Source organism: Bactrocera latifrons, unplaced genomic scaffold, assembly GCF_001853355.1.
Source record: "Bactrocera latifrons isolate USDA-ARS-PBARC rearing strain unplaced genomic scaffold, ASM185335v1 scaffold_12, whole genome shotgun sequence".
Classification (NCBI taxonomy): Eukaryota; Metazoa; Arthropoda; class Insecta; order Diptera; family Tephritidae; genus Bactrocera; species Bactrocera latifrons.
Window position 1 is genome coordinate 600,032 of NW_017534630.1, and position 19,068 is coordinate 619,099.

The 19,068-nt window shown below is 35.5% G+C and overlaps 5 protein-coding genes across 6 annotated transcripts; 4 read left to right on the top strand and 1 right to left on the bottom strand.

Moving 5' to 3' along the window:
• The first annotated feature begins 4,960 nt into the window (after positions 1 to 4,960).
• On the top strand, positions 4,961 to 8,839 carry LOC108978273 (probable protein phosphatase CG10417). 2 transcript variants are annotated; one of them, XM_018948444.1, is made up of 9 exons: positions 4,961 to 5,393; positions 5,498 to 5,805; positions 5,880 to 6,780; positions 6,832 to 7,041; positions 7,101 to 7,169; positions 7,231 to 7,281; positions 7,348 to 7,661; positions 7,727 to 7,924; positions 7,993 to 8,839. In XM_018948444.1, the coding sequence occupies exons 2-9, from the start codon at positions 5,695 to 5,697 to the stop codon at positions 8,485 to 8,487; spliced, it is 2,349 nt and encodes a 782-aa protein (XP_018803989.1). In that variant the 5' UTR covers positions 4,961 to 5,393; positions 5,498 to 5,694; the 3' UTR covers positions 8,488 to 8,839. The 2 variants fall into 2 exon arrangements, with proteins under 2 accessions (XP_018803989.1, XP_018803988.1); XM_018948443.1 differs by having other exon boundaries at positions 4,962 to 5,393; positions 5,880 to 7,041.
• A 1,041-nt stretch (positions 8,840 to 9,880) lies between these two features.
• Positions 9,881 to 12,188, top strand: LOC108978276 (BTB/POZ domain-containing adapter for CUL3-mediated RhoA degradation protein 3). The gene is made up of 3 exons (XM_018948450.1): positions 9,881 to 10,102; positions 10,169 to 10,496; positions 10,571 to 12,188. The coding sequence occupies exons 2-3, from the start codon at positions 10,331 to 10,333 to the stop codon at positions 11,290 to 11,292; spliced, it is 888 nt and encodes a 295-aa protein (XP_018803995.1). The 5' UTR covers positions 9,881 to 10,102; positions 10,169 to 10,330; the 3' UTR covers positions 11,293 to 12,188.
• A 97-nt stretch (positions 12,189 to 12,285) lies between these two features.
• On the top strand, positions 12,286 to 12,894 carry LOC108978278 (intraflagellar transport protein 20 homolog). Its single transcript, XM_018948452.1, has one exon. It carries the CDS (start codon positions 12,381 to 12,383, stop codon positions 12,774 to 12,776), a length of 396 nt encoding a protein of 131 aa, XP_018803997.1. The 5' UTR covers positions 12,286 to 12,380; the 3' UTR covers positions 12,777 to 12,894.
• On the bottom strand, positions 12,793 to 14,018 carry LOC108978275 (INO80 complex subunit B). Its single transcript, XM_018948449.1, has 2 exons — positions 13,923 to 14,018; positions 12,793 to 13,863 (listed from the first exon to the last, which is right to left on the bottom strand). Exons 1-2 carry the CDS (start codon positions 13,936 to 13,938, stop codon positions 12,884 to 12,886), a joined length of 996 nt encoding a protein of 331 aa, XP_018803994.1. The 5' UTR covers positions 13,939 to 14,018; the 3' UTR covers positions 12,793 to 12,883.
• A 231-nt stretch (positions 14,019 to 14,249) lies between these two features.
• Positions 14,250 to 15,356, top strand: LOC108978277 (60S ribosomal protein L18a). The gene is made up of 2 exons (XM_018948451.1): positions 14,250 to 14,355; positions 14,761 to 15,356. Exons 1-2 carry the CDS (start codon positions 14,338 to 14,340, stop codon positions 15,274 to 15,276), a joined length of 534 nt encoding a protein of 177 aa, XP_018803996.1. The 5' UTR covers positions 14,250 to 14,337; the 3' UTR covers positions 15,277 to 15,356.
• Positions 15,357 to 19,068: the final 3,712 nt, after the last annotated feature.

Sequence of the window (19,068 nt, forward strand, 5' to 3'; positions counted from 1 at the left end):
CGTTGACACGGCGTGTGTTTGCAACCATCAAAATTTGACTTTTTCGCAAAACTTTTGCTTTTCTCCGCGTTGAGTGCGGCTGTTAGTGTGCTTCCAATGAAGCCGTACACGCTGCACTTCACTTTATTCTACGAATAGAATTCGCTGTAACATTCTAAGTACTTTTTGTTTACATATTTCTTTTATTCTATTTGGTTTTTGTACGCCTACCGCGCGTTGTACCAGAGCAAACTTTGGCGTTAACGTGCTCGAGCAGCCTCGAAAGCCCAATGAGATAAGAGATTATTTCGCACGTAGGCACGTTCAGCTTTCGTTATCCTGACTGGCATTTCTTGGATTGCCACCAACGCAGTGACACTTCCGCGCTTTTGAGTTCTCTTCTTAGAAGTGTTTGTGCAACAAAAAGCATTGGATGCTCGTAAACAGTGTTTTCAGCGGTACAGTGCTTTGGAATGTGAAAAATTGTGCGTAAAATTACGTAAAGCATTCGCGAGGCACTCGTATATGCATGTCAAATACAGTTATATACAGTTAGAAGGTCGAAAACGAATTTTCCACACTTTTTTCTATTAAAACTTTAACATTTGTCTATCCAATTTTTTTTTTTTTAACTTATTATGGTATCTTTTAACTGTATTTTAAGACTTAGTGTGAGTAAAAATATGTATTTGGAAAGGAACTCTAACTGATCTCCGGGAGCTCCTCTCAAAAAAGACGTTTTGCGATGACCAATATATCACTGAACTGAATCCTCTGAAAAATTAAAAAAGCAAACAGATTTCGTTAAATCTTGTAATTAATTGTAGGAAAAAGAAAAAAAACATTATGACAAAATGGTGGTTTCTAAAAAAATCGATTTTTGACCAGAATTTCGGCATTAAATTTTTTATGAAAAAAATACATATTGTTTAAAAAAAATTTATATTAATTACAAAGAATATATATTCAGAAAGCTCGTGTTAATAATAACTAATCGGTCAAACTAAACTAATAAAGTTTCGCTTTTTCAAATTTGCGTGTAACTTCGAAAATTGTCATCGAAACGATATGAAAGTTTCTGTGTGTATTCCTAAATACATGTACATACATTAAGAAAATAAAATAAATTAATAAACGATTTTTTTGAAAATTCGGACTGTATATGTTAATACAAAACGATTCAACTAACATTACTAATGTTAGAGCCTAAAAGTAGGCTAAAAAATTGCACGAAAGTATGATATATAATATCTGTTGAGCACTTACAGCTACATATGTCAAAAAAAAAAAAATATTTGTAATAATGTCGCAATGTCTGGTTTTATGGAAAAGTTGCAAAAAATTTGTTCACAAATGGCGCCTGTATAAAAATTAATAAATTTTACAACTTTCTTCTTTTTTACTTTTTTAATTTAAATTTGGGGTTATGTATAGTTTTAGGCATTGACAAATCTATGTTGTCTGAAAAGTCATCAGAATTTTCAACTAAATCGGTCCAGTACAACCACAGTAATTATCAACATCGTTTTGAAAGAGAAAATTTCGAGAAAAACTCTTAAAAGTTTCGCGTTAAGTCGTTTGTTCTTGTTGAATGAATATTTTTTTTATCTCATACGTTTTCTATCTAATGCGCACTGTTCTAGAGGGCTTAGACACAAAGACTAAAGATTAGTTCGTGCAAAAGCACGTGATATAGTAAAAATCTCTTTATCAAAACTAACGGTAATTTAAAGTATAAAATTCGAAGAATATTGCGTACAATTTTCAAGAAGAAATATTTAAAAACGCGGCAGTGGCAGTAATTATTCAAACGTGTCTTGGACTTACATATATCATCACTTATATCAAAATATCAAGATTGATTCGTTAGATAATAATTTTTCCCAAGAGTTTTGCGAAATTCCTAATTTTCAGTTTTTGAAACGTTTTATAGATGATTTTTCATGAAGTTGAGCTAGGTAAAGTTAGATGGCTGACCAAAGATCGCACGTGGACTGTCGTTTGTGAAAGCAGAGAAAAGAAGAACTCTGTGTTCGAAAATATCATTGTAAAAATCGCCGAAAACTTTCAAGTGTATGCTGATTTTATGAACTTAGTTGTACCATACATAATTTTTTAGCTCTCTTTTAGGCGGCTTTATAAAACTGTTATATCATCGGAGCCATATTTCTATATATGCAATAAAATAATTATAGAAAAAATCATGTCAAGCGATCTACTTATTTTAGACACTGTGCGAGCAACGAGTCTAAGCCACATATTCAACATACTTCCAATTACTTTGTATGCAGCTTTTAATGTGAAGTGAAGCGACGCGCCGAACAGATTTTTTTGGAAATCTGCAAACAGCGGCGTGCACGTATCAACCTTCAACAACACACCTACATCTATACACGAATATATGTATATATACTACATACAAGCTTACATGCAAAGTAAAATGCAAATATATTTATTCTTGTAGGTGTATCAAATAAAGGAGCAACAACAGGCCAACGTAGACTTCATGGCCATAACCTTAACTTTTGCCGCAACTCCCCCGCACCGACAGCTCAACGACTGCCCGTGCATGACATTTCTCCTTTTGGTTGTTAGTTGTTTGCAGATTTCCAAATCAAATTTTGCATGTGACTTTAACAAATTCGTCCTTGAAATATCAACGTATTTCGGTTGTTGCACACCGCCGCGTGGCTGCTGCTTCTTCTGCAAGGCACAGATTGATATTGCTCTGTCGCTGGTATGCTTGACAATGTTCGCTATATTTTTTTTTTATTTTTTGCATTATACGCCGTTAGCTCAATTTTTGCCCAAGTTTTATTTTTCTCGTATTTATTTCATTCAGTCAATTTTAGTTTTATAGCGCATTAGGTAAGAGAGCGCACGTAAAGGCATAGCTGGAAAACTGCAACGACGAAATTAAGCTATTCAAGAATGAGAGCGAATTGCTCGCGTTTGATGACAATGCTTGAGGCGAGAAAGTGGATTGATTTTTATTTCTTTACTTTGAATTTAAAACTTAATTTTTGGCATATTTTAAATGATATTTAATTTGCTTTTATAAAATTTTCCCGAAATTTTTTTCTGAGAAAACTTTTAAATTTATTGATCAAAAAATTTGTACACATACTATGGTATCTGTAAAATGTATTTTAAGACGTAGTATTTGTAAAAATATGAATTTGACCACTATATCTTTGAACTGGATCCTATGAAGTAAAACTTAAAACAGAGTTTTTTAAAGTAATGTTAAATCTAGTAAACAAAATCATAGGAAAAAGCAAAATAATATTTTCGGAAAAAATGCAAATATATTTATTCTTGTTTCTCAAAAAAATCGATTTTTGAACAAAATTTCGGCTTTAAATTTATAAAAAAATATATGTTAGTGAGAAAAAATCTTCGTTTCCTTTCTGAAAAAAAATATATTGAAGAAGCTCGTGTTAAAATTTGAGACTAGTCAGTTTAGCTGCTTTCGGGTAATGTTGGTCACCAACTTTGAAAACAAGTTTTTGAGAAAAACACGTTTAATTTTTGGCCTTAAACTTCCAAGCACTCTGAAACCTTTTCAAAATTACGTGCAGCTTCGACACCAGCACGATATGAAATTTTCTGTGAGTATTCTTAAATATAGGAAGTCCATATGTACATTAAGAAAATAAAATAAAATAAAAAAAATTTAAAATTCTAGATGTTAACAAATCCTTAATTGATATTGACCTAAGAAGTCTGCAGGAGCATTACATGCAATTTTTGTTATGAACTGAAAAGTGAAATTCCTCATAACCGAACACCCACCGCCGGGAGGTGTCTATATATGGAGGCGTGGCCTGTCGCAAAACTCCACAAATTAATAAACTTGTCCGTTTATCAGAGATAATTTGAAATGACCGTATCCGATTATAGGAATTGCTATTGTATGGAAATAATATAGAAAACGTTGTGTTCATGTTTGTCAAAACAAACAAAAAATGTTGATATCACATTAAACTATCAAAAGCTCCGATTGTCTAATAACAGCAAAGCCCTTGGAGGTATTCGATGTAATTGTAGTTCAATCTGTTCCCTAACTGAATTCGTCTTTATGCGTTACATTGGTTTGAATATCCATATATAAATATGTACCTACACACATATGTACCTGTTGTACGGCCGGCAATAATTCTTAACATCTTGTATTCTATTCCGTTATCGTGATTTCATGACTTCCTTTGCACTATAATTCATCATTCGCAAAAATATTTCATTAGCATCCCGGAAATCGGATGTTAAACCACTTTTTCACTCACTTTTTAAAAAATGGGTATATAAGGAGCCTATACCGCTGTGCGCACAATTTAACTTACTATGTACTCAAATAATATATAAAAAAATTTAACTTTATGTTCTTTAATTTATGAAATACTTGTGCGAATCATAATTTTAAACGAATTTTTCTACTGATTTGAACTGTCAAACGGTTAAGAAAAGCAAAATAGAGGAAAGATTAAAGAAAAATACAATTATACCCAACAGCGCGCATTTATGTATATCCTTAACCTAAGCATTTTCGCCGTTAAGAGGTACATATGCATGTAATGGTAATATAATATTTAGGTTAAAAAACTGTATTTTAATGCATAAACTGTTATTATGAATATTATGCAAACATTTCGGCTTTTCAAAGTATTACATCACAACCATAACATGATCTTTATTTTGACGCCGTTGAATCATAACACCGATTGCCTATAAATGACATTACCGGATTTGCTAAATAATAGTAATATTAAATTAACCTTACTTTAAACCATACTTTTAATAGCAAATATCATTATCAATTTTAAAATTTATTTCATTCTTTATTTCAATATTTATTATGTAAACGAAATTTGTGTCACAGCAGTTGTCATTGTAAAAGCATCGTTTCGATATCAGGTTTGGCAACCCTATATTTATCCACGCTTTATGTATTTTATTCCTTGTGCTGCGGTTCTTCATAAATTTCTTTTAATTTGCCAATTTCATTTTCGCCGCCACCGCTGCCTGCCACTAGTACGTCTGCGTCTGCAGGTCAACGCCTGGAAAAAACTTTGAAAATTGTTGAAAAATATTCCAAGTAACACAATAAATCAAAGAAAAACGTACCAAAAGGTGCAGAAAGTGTTGGTGATAAGGAAAAACAAAATAGTTTACAAAAAATTGCAGTGCTTTTGCAATTTATTGGTGCGAAAAACGCCGAAGTAATAAAAAAGAAGAAGAGCAGCTGCAAGAAGCATCACAAGGGGACAGCATTGCAAGCGTTGTTGCCAAAAGAAGGCGTTGGATACACACAACGAGGAAAGCTATCCAAAGACAGGGAAAGCAAAAAATCAAGAGTCGAGGCAAAGCAAAGTCGTGAAATAAAATCAATTATTTTAGGAAGGGGTACTAGAGTGGTAAGTATTTGATAAAGAACGCGCCTGGATATTTAGTTTATTAATCGATAACTAAATAAAACACTTCTTTGCGTTTTCTGCTTCCACGTGCTATATATTGGCAGCGCAAGTTTTGTTCCCGCTTTTACCGCTTATAAAATACCGGCCTGAAGTGTGTATACATCGGCAGCTAACCTACGCTTCGAATATAAAGCATTGATTTTCCACAATTGGAATTTGAATTCCTTGCTGAAGTGTTTGTGTTTTTACGTGTTAAATAAATTTCGCCGCTAAACTGTTTTGACGCGTTGTATACTGCAAAATGGGCGCGTACCTATCCGAACCGAAAACGGACAAGGTGTCTACGGACGAGTCTAATGATATTTTGACAGTGGGAGCTAGCTCTATGCAAGGTTGGCGCAATAATCAGGAAGTAAGAGATTAAACACATAAAAAAAGTAAAAGATTTTGATTTTAATAAGTTCATAATAATTTTTTTTATAATAGGACGCTCATAATTCCATTTTAAATTTCGATACAAATACCTCATTTTTTGCCGTTTACGATGGACATGGGGGCGCCGAAGTGGCTGCCTATTGTGCGGATCAGCTACCGCATTTTCTAAAGAAATTATCTACATACAAAGAAGGCGAATTTGAAAAGGCTTTAAAAGAAACATTTTTGGGTTTTGATAAGACACTGCTGGAACCACAAGTGGTAGAGATATTAAAGTTTTTGGCTGGCGAAAAAGGTTTTGATGGCGATGATAGTGATGCCCATGAGGATGATGAAGATTTTGAAGATTTGGCTGAGCTTCACGAAGAGAGTCATTTGCCTTTAGATGAAGTTTTGGAAAAATATAAAGGTGGACCATGCATGCCATCGCTAAAACGTGTTAAAGATGGAGCGTCTGGCGCTAAACCGCAATCGCCTTACTTGCGTGGTAGGCGCGCAGCTGCTGTTATAGCCGATGCTACAAATAAAGCAGTACTGGATCCAGAATCCAAACCAGAAGGATCCTCTACATCAGCTGCCGCCACGGCTGCTGCCATATCGGGCGAAAGTGGTCCCAGTTCTTCGCACAAACCATCATCTGTAGGTACATCGTCAAAGACAGATTCCATAACTTCCGAGTCAGGTCCAAGCTCATCAAATAGCGGCAATATAGCAAAAATGGACACAGATGAGCCCGAGGAGGATTCTACCGTCAGTAGCAGCAGCTCGAGTGCAAGTAAACCCACTAATAATGTTTCTGCTGAACCAGAAAACAACAAACCTGAAAGTAACACGGAAAAGAATTCTGCAAACGGTCCTGGAGCAACAGTGGCCTCTGACAGTGCATCGTCCTCGGAAAACAACAAGGAAGTTTGCCCGGATTCCTCGCATACCAAAGAGGTGGAACAGAACGGTAGTGTATCTTCATCAGAGAAAAAGCCAATTAAAAAACAGAATGCTGCAGGCGCAGAAATGGACACAACTGTCTCCGGTTCAAATGATGCTGCGAGGAGAATACAAAATGGCACCATTGGAAGTACATCATGCTCTGCAGCAAATAAACAAGTGGCTGGTAGCACTACAATAACTTCCACCAGTAAGGAATCCAAGAAGCTTAAGAAAACGGATGTAAGTGGAGAGGAAGATTCCACCGATGATGATGCCGATTACGAAGGTAAGTTGAATAGATTTTTTAGTTTCACAACTTAAATATATAATACTTTTTTAATACAGAGAATACTGAAGAAGGTGATGCTAGACACAGTTTGGTGTATTCCTCTGAAGACGAAGAAATTGAAGAAGGTACGCAAATTAATTTATTTCATAAGTGCAAAGGTTAACATGATTTTACTCCTTTGTTTAGCTGAGAATTCAAGTGTATATTCGTCGGATGAAGAGATTGAAGAAGAAGAGGGTAAGCTGTTCTTTTCACACAACTTTATAAAATTAATAGAAGTTTATTTTTTTTTGTTATTTTTAGAAGAGGATGAAGAAACCGCACTTGCCAACGAGCAATTCTGTGCCGATATGATTGAGGAGCCCGGCAAGGATAGTGGCTGCACTGCTGTTGTCGCACTATTAAATGGTCGAGATCTATATGTGGCGAACGCTGGCGATTCGCGATGTGTAGTGTGCCGCAACGGCAAAGCTATCGACATGAGTTTGGACCATAAGCCGGAAGATGAAGAGGAATCAGCGCGTATTATAAAAGCTGGTGGTCGGGTGACTTTAGATGGTCGTGTGAATGGTGGCTTAAATCTTTCCCGTGCTATTGGAGATCACGCTTACAAAATGGTAAACATGTCGGAAACAATTGAGTTTTAAAAATTTTTCAACATGAAATATGTTTTATTGCACAGAATTTGGAATTGCCCGCCGAAGCGCAAATGATATCTGCGTTACCGGATGTGCGAAAACTTATTATCACACCAGAGGACGAGTTCATGGTATTGGCTTGTGATGGCATTTGGAACTATTTATCTAGCGAGGAAGTTGTTGATTTTGTGCGTCAACGTTTGAAGGACGATTCAAAAAAGATGTCACAAATATGTGAGGAGGTAACCTAAAACAATTTTGTTAATTTTTTATAGAAATTGCTTAACTAACTTTTTATTTGTTTCTAAAGCTTTTTGATACATGTTTGGCTCCTAATACCATTGGCGATGGAACGGGCTGTGACAATATGACGGCAGTCATTGTACGCTTTGAATCTAAAATTTTGGATTTACCAACTAAACTAAGTCCCGAGGAAATTGTGCTTATTAAGGATGTTACCGCTAAAACTTCTAACACTAACACATGCACCCCAAAGAGTGAGCAGCCATGTCTTAAACGCGCAGCCTCCCCAAGTTCCGATGACAATTCCAACGAAGCCGAAAATGCCAACAAAACCAAACGTTTGAAGACTGACGAGGAAACCACCTCAACAACAACCAACACAAATAAGTCTACAGCTGAGACATCTGCATGCAGTAACAGCGATGCAGCGGCCAGTAGCAGCACTTCAGAGGCAGCGGCAGCAGTTGCAAGTATTACGGATCTAAAGGATTGCGATAGTAACACTACGGCCAGCAGCAATGATGCAGCGGATACTGATAATATCGCAGTGTCCTCGACGTAAATACATACATATATTATTTGTTAAAAGCCAGCAGTAATTGGAGTGTGTGTATTCCAAAATTGGTTGACTCCATTTAATATATAAAGAAGGGATTCTATGTTTAATTTTTAAGAAAATCACAAAATCTCGTCTGCATGAGAGTTCTAATTTTCACAATGACTAATATTAAGATTTTAAAGCGATTCGAGGGAGAATCAACAATACCAAGTTTACAGTGGATTCTTGTAATACCTTTTGTACGAAATATTGACCAATCCAATAGCAACAAGAACTGGAGTAATATTTTCTTGAGTTCAACATAAAAGTAAGGAATAAAATAAGCTCTCATTAGTGAAATTTCTAACAGCTCTAAGAGCGCATATTTTTATTTTGACTCAGTATACGTTTAGTTTTGGCATTGAAAGTTGTAACGTACACTCATTGCAGTCTAATTACACCGATGATAGTTTAGATCAACCTACCCTATTCGTAATTATCACAATTTTTTGTTGCATATCCGTAAGCATGACGTGCACGTACATACATACATATGCAGAAGTGCATCGTGGAAGGTGAATAATAGTGATGGCGGAGCAGCATTTTAATTTTCATATAATACACTTATATATTTTGTAAAGTAGATTACAGATAACTCGTACGTATACATATTCAAGAAGGAATAATTTTAATTAATTTACAAAATCAATATATACACAATGAAATGGTAAATAAAATGAAATAAAATACTTAGTTTTTAAATAAAGTAAGGTCCCCAACAGTTATAATAAAATGTGCAGTTTTTATGCTTTACGATTTTCGAATAAAGACAAAGGCGTGAGTATATGCATAAATATTTAAAAAACAAAATAAAGTTTGGTGTGTGTGACATGAAATCGAAGACAAATTGAATAAATTTCTATTTCTTGAAATTAATTAAGTCCGGAACTTAACAAAAAGTAGAAATATATGCAAATTCTCTACCTAACCGTTCTATAGACTCTGTCGACAGCATAAAAGCAGCTATTTGTCAAAATGATTAAAATTCATAACGTCAAAATCAGATTTTTTGTTTTGTTTTTATGATTAAAAAATCAATGTTTCAAAGATTTCAACAAATGAAAATGTATTTTTTGAGTGAGAGTTTTGTATTTAGTTCAGTTTTATTTGTAAATCACGCAAAATCAACAAAAGGTAAAGAAAAAATTCTTAAAAAAATAATTAATTTTTTTATATGAATTAAATTTTATATTCGTAAGAGGAAGCACGCTCTGGAATAACACAACCTGATATAATTAAAGCATGAATCGGTATCTATAGCATTAGCATTTCGCACACGTTAATAATTCCTCAAAAAATACGTGCAAATCAAAATCCAATAAAATTTATTACAAAATGTTTAATTCACGATATGGCAACTATGGTCTTGAAATATTTGTCAACTTGGTGCATTTGTGCTGTTTTCTGCTCCTCCCAAATATATATTTTAGTTTACAGCTGCATAGAAGTGTTTCTTCAAAATGGTGGAATTTTGATTTAACAAAGACTTTTAAATATACACAAACGCAAATCCGGAACATTAAAGTGATTTTTTAAATCGCTAACTCCCACACCAACACAATTTGCTCAACTGTTCTAGGTAGCAGTCTAGACAGCTTACAAAACCTGCAGTGACTTTATTAGAACATCTCATTCTGGTTTAAAGGTCGTCAAAATTGATACCGTCGCAATAATAACGTCGAGCACCTGCAACGCCAAAGATAGCGTTTGCAAAAGCTCTAGTGGCGTTAGTCTAGTGCCAAGTTGTAGTGGTGCCGTTGGAAAAGTGCAGTTAATTCCTGGACCAGGACTAGTGGCTACAACTAAAATGTCGGGTGATCAAAAAACTCTTCTAAAGGGACACTCATCACAGTATGTAAAGCTAAACGTGGGTGGAAGGTTGTACTATACAACAATTGGTACATTGACGAAACACGATACCATGTTAAGTGCAATGTTCAGCGGACGCATGGAAGTGCTAACAGATTCAGAGGGTAAGTGAACAAACATAAATTCTACAACGAAATTTATATTTATGTGTTCAAATTGTTAATGACTTAAACTTTAGGTTGGATTTTAATCGATCGTTGTGGCAATCATTTTGGCACCATACTGAACTATTTACGTGACGGTACTGTTCCACTACCAGAATCTCATAAAGAGATAGCCGAATTACTTGCCGAAGCAAAATATTATTGCATCACCGAATTAGCCATGTCTTGTGAGCGAGCACTTCTGGCACACCAGGAGCCCAAACCCATCTGCCGTATACCGTTAATTACTTCACAAAAGGAGGAGCAACTATTGATTAGTTCGTCGTCGAAGCCCGCAGTTATTTTGGTAGTACAGCGACAAAATAATAAATATTCGTATACAAGCACATCAGACGACAACTTACTGAAAAATATTGAACTTTTTGATAAGCTGTCTTTACGTTTCAATGAACGCATATTATTTATCAAAGATGTCATTGGACCTAGTGAAATATGTTGCTGGTCATTCTATGGTCATGGTAAAAAAGTCGCTGAAGTATGCTGCACATCAATTGTGTATGCCACCGACAGGAAGCATACTAAAGTCGAATTTCCCGAAGCGCGCATATATGAGGAAACGTTGCAAGTACTTTTGTATGAGAATCGTAATGCACCAGATCAAGAATTATTGCAGGCAACATCATCGGTGCGCGGAGCCGTGGCTGCGCCCGGTATGCAGCAGTATACCAGTGATGAGGAGGAAGAACGCACTAGTCTGGCGCGCTTACGTTCGAACAAACGCAACAATCCCACATGATTCATGAAACAATATGTTGGATGACAACGCACCGCTCTTCCCTAACTTTGGAGGGATGTTAGCGGAGGTAATGTGTAAATGGCCAAAGACATATACTATTATGGGGATATAAAAGCACCCGAGCGCGTTTAATATGATATAAAGACAAATTTACTCGTAAAATTAAAAAAATATATCAGAACACAAATGATCATACGTACGAAATCACTCAAAAGGTCAATATTACCTAAATCCTTAAAGAAATCTAGTAAAATACAACGCAACGACCTTTATTTGTCATGTTCGAGTTTTGCATATTAACATACATATTTTTATGAATCAATTCGTTAGAAATATTTTTTCACCACATAACACCATATAAATATGTTGTTGATCTGTTGGTTAACAATTCTACACGCTATAGTATTAAACGCACATACACGAACATTCTCATTATCAGTTTGCAATTTACAAATTGCTTTTTAGTTGTTTATTGTTTATACCATTCCGTTCGATACCGGTGGGAAACTGATAAACGCGGTTTAAATTTAAAACTAATAATTTTATACATACACACAGGCAAATTGTAAGACCCATATATAGCTTACATACCAACAAATGAGAATAATTGTATTGATGAATCAAATACTTTTACTAATAAAAAATAACACGGAAATAGCGAACGCACTTATAAACGTATAACTTACAACTATTGCAAAAAAAAAATATATATATATATATATGCGAAAAAAATGACTAGAAATATCTCACTTTAGTAAAATATCGTATAACCGCCAAAATTAATTTGTAGTAGTTGTAGATATGAGTCGGTTAAAAAATTTTTTGCGAAAGCTGTTAAATACGATTTTCTACAGATGTTACATGGAAAATGTTGTAAATAAAGGACGCATAAATAATTTTCTTACCTGTCAAAAGTTTCATCAGGATACTAACTGTTGTTGCTATGACAATTATTAAACGGGTAAACAAAACAATTTATAAAGGCACCTGAGGCTTAATTGTTCATAATAATTTAACCAATATTATTATGCACATTGAAATGTTTAATTAGCAAATCATTTATATTTAGCATCAGTAACCATAAAAATATGTCCGAGGAACTAGAGAAAGCCGGATTGTACATTGATGATATATATAGGCTGCGTGTCCAAGATCCAGCAATTGCCAACGAAACAAATGAATTGCGTGACGAGTGTTTGGAATATGCTGACAAATTGCAAGAATTCAAGAAATATGCCGAAGATTTTCATAATATTATAAGTGGCTTCGCAAAAGATGTTGAAAAGGAGAAATTGCGAGCTATCGGTACACAGAATTTGCTGAAAACTATTGCGAAGGAACGACAGGCTGAGCAGCAGGTGTACCAGAGTAAAATCCATGAGAAAAATATTGAATTAGAGAGATTGCGTAACGAATATCAGTACTTACAGCGCATAGAGTCAGAGCAGCAGGAAATCATTAATAATTTTTTGCTGAATCAGTGAAATCATAACACATACATACTTATAAACATTTTAAATAATTTCGGAATTGCTTATATACTAAATGTAATAGAAAACATAAATTTAAATTATTAAATATACTACAATAATTAGCACATTATTTGTCGAATATTTTGTACGTTTTTGCGGTAACATGCAAAGCTGCATAACGGCATATTTGTTTTGGAGCAATTATACACTTTTGGATTATTGCAACCAGTTATACCACACAATTGTACTTTGGGTGGTGAGATCGGCACTTGTGCTGCCAGTGGAAACTCGTGTTCAGCCGGTAAATGTATGTAGGCGCCATCTAATGTGTTACGATATATGATCATCGGTTGAGAAGTCTTTGTCGTTTTATTACGTGTCGCATTGCGCTGTTTACTCTCCTGTTTTTTCAGTAACCGTTCCATGGTTTTCTTCTTGTCCTTTTCACGTTTCTCATCTGCAAGTTGCTTGCGTTTTTGTGATTTTAGCTGAGCTTTTTGTATATCTTCTGCCGTAAGTGGTTTTTCTTTTTCACGATAGCCAGTCGGTAAAGACATAAGTAATTCTCCGCCAGGAGAAGGCTCCTTATCGGTATTACGTTCATACATTGCGCGTTGACGCGCTGTCATCAATTTTGGATCTTTCATCTTTTTCAGTTCATCATCCATTTCTTCTAACTTGCCGGACTCAATCGCCGTCAACCAGCGCTCTTCCTCACTGGAAGTGCTACTATCACGTCGTTTCTTTGACTTTTTGTTGTTTGATGCATTGAGGTTAGAACCAGATGTTGCAGATGCTGGTGGTGAGCTACTTGCAGTTGTACCAGTGGCAGTCTGTTGTTTTGGTACAGATTTCTTACTGCTGCTAGACGCATTTTTGCTACTATTCGCTTTTGTTGGAGTGTGTGTAGGAGTTGGGGTGCTGGGAGCTGATGTAGCTGTGGTGTTGGCAACCTCTTGTTCGTGATCAACTACATCGATCATTTCATCATCGTAAATTATTTCTTCTTTTAGCGATGGTGAGGATGTTGAAGTATTATTAAGATTAGGTGAAGCAGTGGCATGTTTAGTTTTTTTGCTGCGTTTGTGTTCTTTAAGATCTGTAAAAAGTATGTTGTGAGTAATTGGAAATAATTTTATAAAATATGTAGAGACATACCTTCTCGTTTTCCCATTGCAGAGTTATTTTAATAAATATGTACAAATAAATAATTAGCTTTATTTTGGATTAATAAATGTAAACAATTTCTTTACAGTGTCATCTGTCGACATATCGATAACAAACTCAGTGGCTCTAAACATTTTAAAACGCTCTAAAACCACCGTCCAAAATTATTGATACCGATGTTATAATTAATAAAATTAAGATCAGATTAAAATATTTTTATACGGTCCAATTACGTTGTGTATAAAAAATAATTGTTCTTCATGTAGTAATTTTAAAACTTCTAATTGCAACGAATAATTGTTCCTTAATGCAACCATGTGTTTATAGATGTCACCGTATCAACCCTACAAGTTAAGGTGTGAACTTGGTTGTGGTTTTCTCTTCCTTTTCTGTGAACGCTGCTAAAATGAAAGCCAAGGGACAGGTAATTTTTCCTCAAATTTGTTAAATTTTCATTAAAAATAAATGGTTTTTGCTAGAATATGATAATTGGAAGCAAAGATAAAAAGTGTAGTGCATAAGTGGCAACAAATAAATCTTGGAAACGCCCTTAAGATTTAAATTAGCATACCAACGTGCTTAAATCGGTGGCGAGGAGCTGTCATTTCTGATTAGACACGATGGGTAAAAACTTATGTGCGATTATTAACAAAAACTCTTTAATTGGTATTCTTAACACATGAAGTTCCAAACGCTTTGTGAACCGAGCATTTATTTTTTTACTTTGCTCTTAGAAGCCAGTTGTCAGAATTTCATTTTAACCTCAACTTATGGAAACCTATTTGTTTATTTCTGTAACTAATGTGTGTTTTTAATTTTCTCTTTACAGTTGAAAGAATACGAAGTGATTGGCCGCAAGTTGCCAACCGAGAAGGAGCCACAAACTCCTCTCTACAAAATGCGTATCTTTGCCCCGGATAACATCGTGGCCAAGTCGCGTTTCTGGTATTTCTTGCGTCAACTGAAGAAGTTCAAGAAGACCACCGGCGAAATTGTTTCATTGAAACAGGTCTACGAAACATCTCCAACCAAAATTAAGAACTTTGGCATCTGGTTGCGTTATGACTCCCGTTCAGGTACCCACAACATGTACCGTGAATATCGTGACTTGTCCGTTGGCGGTGCCGTGACACAATGCTACCGTGATATGGGTGCACGTCATCGTGCTCGTGCTCACTCAATTCAAATCATCAAGGTTGACTCTATCCCAGCCAGTAAGACACGTCGTGTCCATGTTAAACAATTCCACGATTCCAAGATCAAGTTCCCATTGGTGCAAAGAGTACACCACAAGGGCAACAGGAAATTATTCTCATACAGAAAGCCAAGAACTTACTTCCTGTAAGCTGCATTGTAGTTATTTTTTTAGCTTTTGATTTAAAATAAAAAAGTCGTTGAGACCGTGACTTGTGTGAAAAAAAGTGATTTTTGTTTTATTGTTAAAAGGTGTAAGTAGTGTGAGTAGTGTGTGAGAAGGGAAGTTCTGTTTATGATTTTTGTTATATCGCAAGGTAAACAAATTCAGTGACTTATTTCTTAGAGGCTGCAGTTAACAGTAGAGGAGATAAATTTAATAACAAATATTGATTTTGTATCTAATAAAGCTCTCAACATTAGATGTTATGTTTGTTGTTGTAATCCCCGCTTGGGTGATAAGGTTGTGGTTGGTTGCCATCGAAATCATCTAATTCGGGACAACGAAACATACTGGTTTGACGATGTCGGACCCATAGGAAGATTGGTGTTAGATGTGTGGCGTTTGCTGGGCATTCAAAGAGGTGGATAGGTGTTTAGACGTATGTGGGCAGAATCGATTATAAATATTTACAGTATCCAGAGCGAAGCCGAGCAAGGGTTCTTTGTTATATTATTTTAAAACTCTATCTCAGTAGAAGGTCCGCGCAAGAGAAGACCTCGTATCACCGTGGCTAGATATGACTAGCGAATCGCATGTGTGCCAAAAAAATACAAAAAAAATTATAGTGCAAAAACTATCATCATTGGACTCTAAAGGAATGGGTTATCGTTTTTGACCCGACAGATGGAAAAATTTACGTTCGGCGTCCGCAATATAAATAGTTTGAAGCACGGCGGCGGTAATATAATGTCATGGAGGGGTATTGGGCCTATAAGGAACTTGAAGGATTATCACCACTATATTCTTACGCTGAGAGATGTAATGCATTAATATTTTGACGACAATATGCCTGTTAGTTGTTTCAGAAAGATAACGACACCAAACATACCGCGATAGGCAACTAAACGGTGGATGGACGAAAATATGATTTCTTTATTAGGCACAAAGTCGAGAATTTCACCGAACAATTCGAAAATATAAAGATGGAATGGGAAATAATTACCAAAAACATGTGTTAGAAGTTAATTGAATCAAAGCATCGCTGCGGTTATTTAAAATAACGGCTTTTGCAATAAAAATATTAGTTTTTCAATAAAGAACAAAACAATTTTTAACAAAATAAAAAGCGTTGTTAATTATGTGATCGAGAGGTTTTGGTAGATCCTTTTTCACATAGTGAAAAATGCAGTGCATTATAAAATTTGCCACGAAGTTTGTAACACCCAGAAGAAAATATCAAGGATCCTTTAAAATATCAGAGGTTTTTCAATAAGAATGATATGATGAAGTACAATCGATACAATCAACTTCTGAATATTGATCATTCAAATGGCATTCTTTTGCAGGAATGAATGCGATGAACCCAATTTTCGAGTACCTTTTCCACTAAATTAAGTCGTATGTCATGAATAGTACGTTCACTATTGACTTCTAAAGCTTGAAGAGAGTCTGGTTTATTGCTAAAGATCAATGATTTCAAATAAGCCTAAAAGAAGTAGTCTAATGGTATTAAATCACAACTTCTCAAAGCCATTTGAAGTAAAAATTTCTTGAAATATCCAAACCTCCAAACTTTTCTGGCTATAATTCGATTGTTGCATTTGCTGTGTGGCACGTAGCCTTGTCTTGCTAGAACCAGATGTACCAAAGATCAACTTCTTAAAATTGTGGCCGTAAAAACTTTGTTATCAGCGATCTATGTATACCGATCCCAATGTGATGGATATTCATGTTTGCTTATTTAGGATACCACTCAGATGAAAGTGCGCCTCATTGTAGAAGATGATTTTCTTAAAAAAAATCGTTGCCGTTTTTCAAGCTGTTCCAAGGCAAAATCAGCAAATCCACGACATTTACAGTGGTCCAATCGCTTAAGTTCTTGAGTGAGAATTTCATATGGATGCAATTTCAAATTCTTTCTTAAAATCTGCTAAGTTGTGGTTTTAGACAGTCCCAATAAATAGCAGTCTTGCACTTGACCATGACATATTAGAACCCCGATATTTACTATATGTAAATTATGGGCATAGCGAGCTGAATAGACTTAGCCATGCCCGTCTGTCGATATCCCTATAGTGTACACGTAGTTGCCATTCAAACTGATCGATCAAAATCAAGTGCTTGTATGGAATTAAAATTTTATTTGGCAATATATTATATTTTCATGAAATTTGGCTTTGGTTATTTGCATCACATCAGGTACAAGATAAGTCAGGTGAATATATATCTCTTAATACTTGTTGTACAACAGAAAAAAATCTCCAAATAGTTCTGAGGAATGCTGCCGATTTGACCATCCGTGGATGTATAAAAATACGAGTCCTTTCCAATAACGTAGACTCGACTGTGTTGAGGACTGCGACGTTCGTAGTCTTTGAACAACGTTTACAAATCGTTCAACTTTATTACGAAAATCCACGTTCTTTAAAAAATGTATTTCGCGCGCTTCACTCAACTTATGGTCAACATAATCGCTTTTGAACCTCGAAATGGGTCACCCTTTATAATAACTAACATGATGTATTGAGTATTTTCCTGAGTGTTTTCCTGAGACGCAGAATGTCCTTTTTTTTTTGCCAACACCATACTCAGTTATGCTAAACGAAAAACTTATCATCACTCGATCCACTCACTTTTTGGGAAAGCACAATTAAAAGAGCACACGTAGTTTTAACCATTATTATATAAATAAAAAATACAATTATTACATAGTTTTTTTTTTTATTAAGTATAGTTTCAATTTATTTAAATCTCATACAATAATAGTAGCATTATGACTATGGATAATTACTATACATATTATTCTTACAGAAGTATTATGCATATCAAATTGCCACGCCCTTTGAACTACACTTTATAGTCACATATTTATGTTTATATGTCAATAAACAGTTAAGCTTCCAACGCAATAAATTTTTATTTTTAAATAAAAAAATACTTGGAAATTAAACAGTAAAGACTACAACTGAGAACAAAAACAATAAGTACAACAAGAAGCATAAATTTCACCAAAAAAAAAAGAAAACAGTTTATAAATCACGAAGGAATTTCAGGAAATCCGGCTTTATCACTTCGTAATCGGTGGCGTAAAGTGGCCGCAACGTGGAAATCCCTTTGGCACAGGTGGCCAATCGTTGGGCGTGCCCACCTGAAACACCATATTCATGCCGATCGCGATGTGAAATAGAAAATGGCAATGAAACAGCCAAACACCCGGATTGTCAGCACGAAACCGCAACACGGTATAACCGTTATTCGGCACCGCCACAGTATCCTTCAACGCGGGCTTGAGAAAGCGACGCTCCAACAGACCACGCCTATCCAACTCCAGCGCATGTTGCAGATTCATGCGTTGCAACTGCACGTCCGGTGAGCGACCCATGCCGAGCACAACGAATGGCGTGCCATGCAAATGAAACGGATGACTGATATTAATCTGCTGCACCTCATCCACAAGCACCACCTCGACGACGGCGTTCAACGGTATATCCACTTTATGCACGCACTGACAATTTTCACCACACCTGGCGGGACGATTGTCGCTGTTGCAAAAGTACTCGGGCGGTATATCGTTGTACTGCGAGAGTATGGCGGACGGTGCCGAGACATAGGAGACTTCATCGATTAATGAGACCAAGTGATCGGTATCCGAGGCGACTGTAAAATGGATAAGCGGGAGATTAGTATGCTTGTGTGTGGAGAGGTGGTGTGGGAGAGGGAAAACTTATGTTCTTGGAATAATTTTTTTTATTTTATTAATTTTAAAATTTTACAATATAA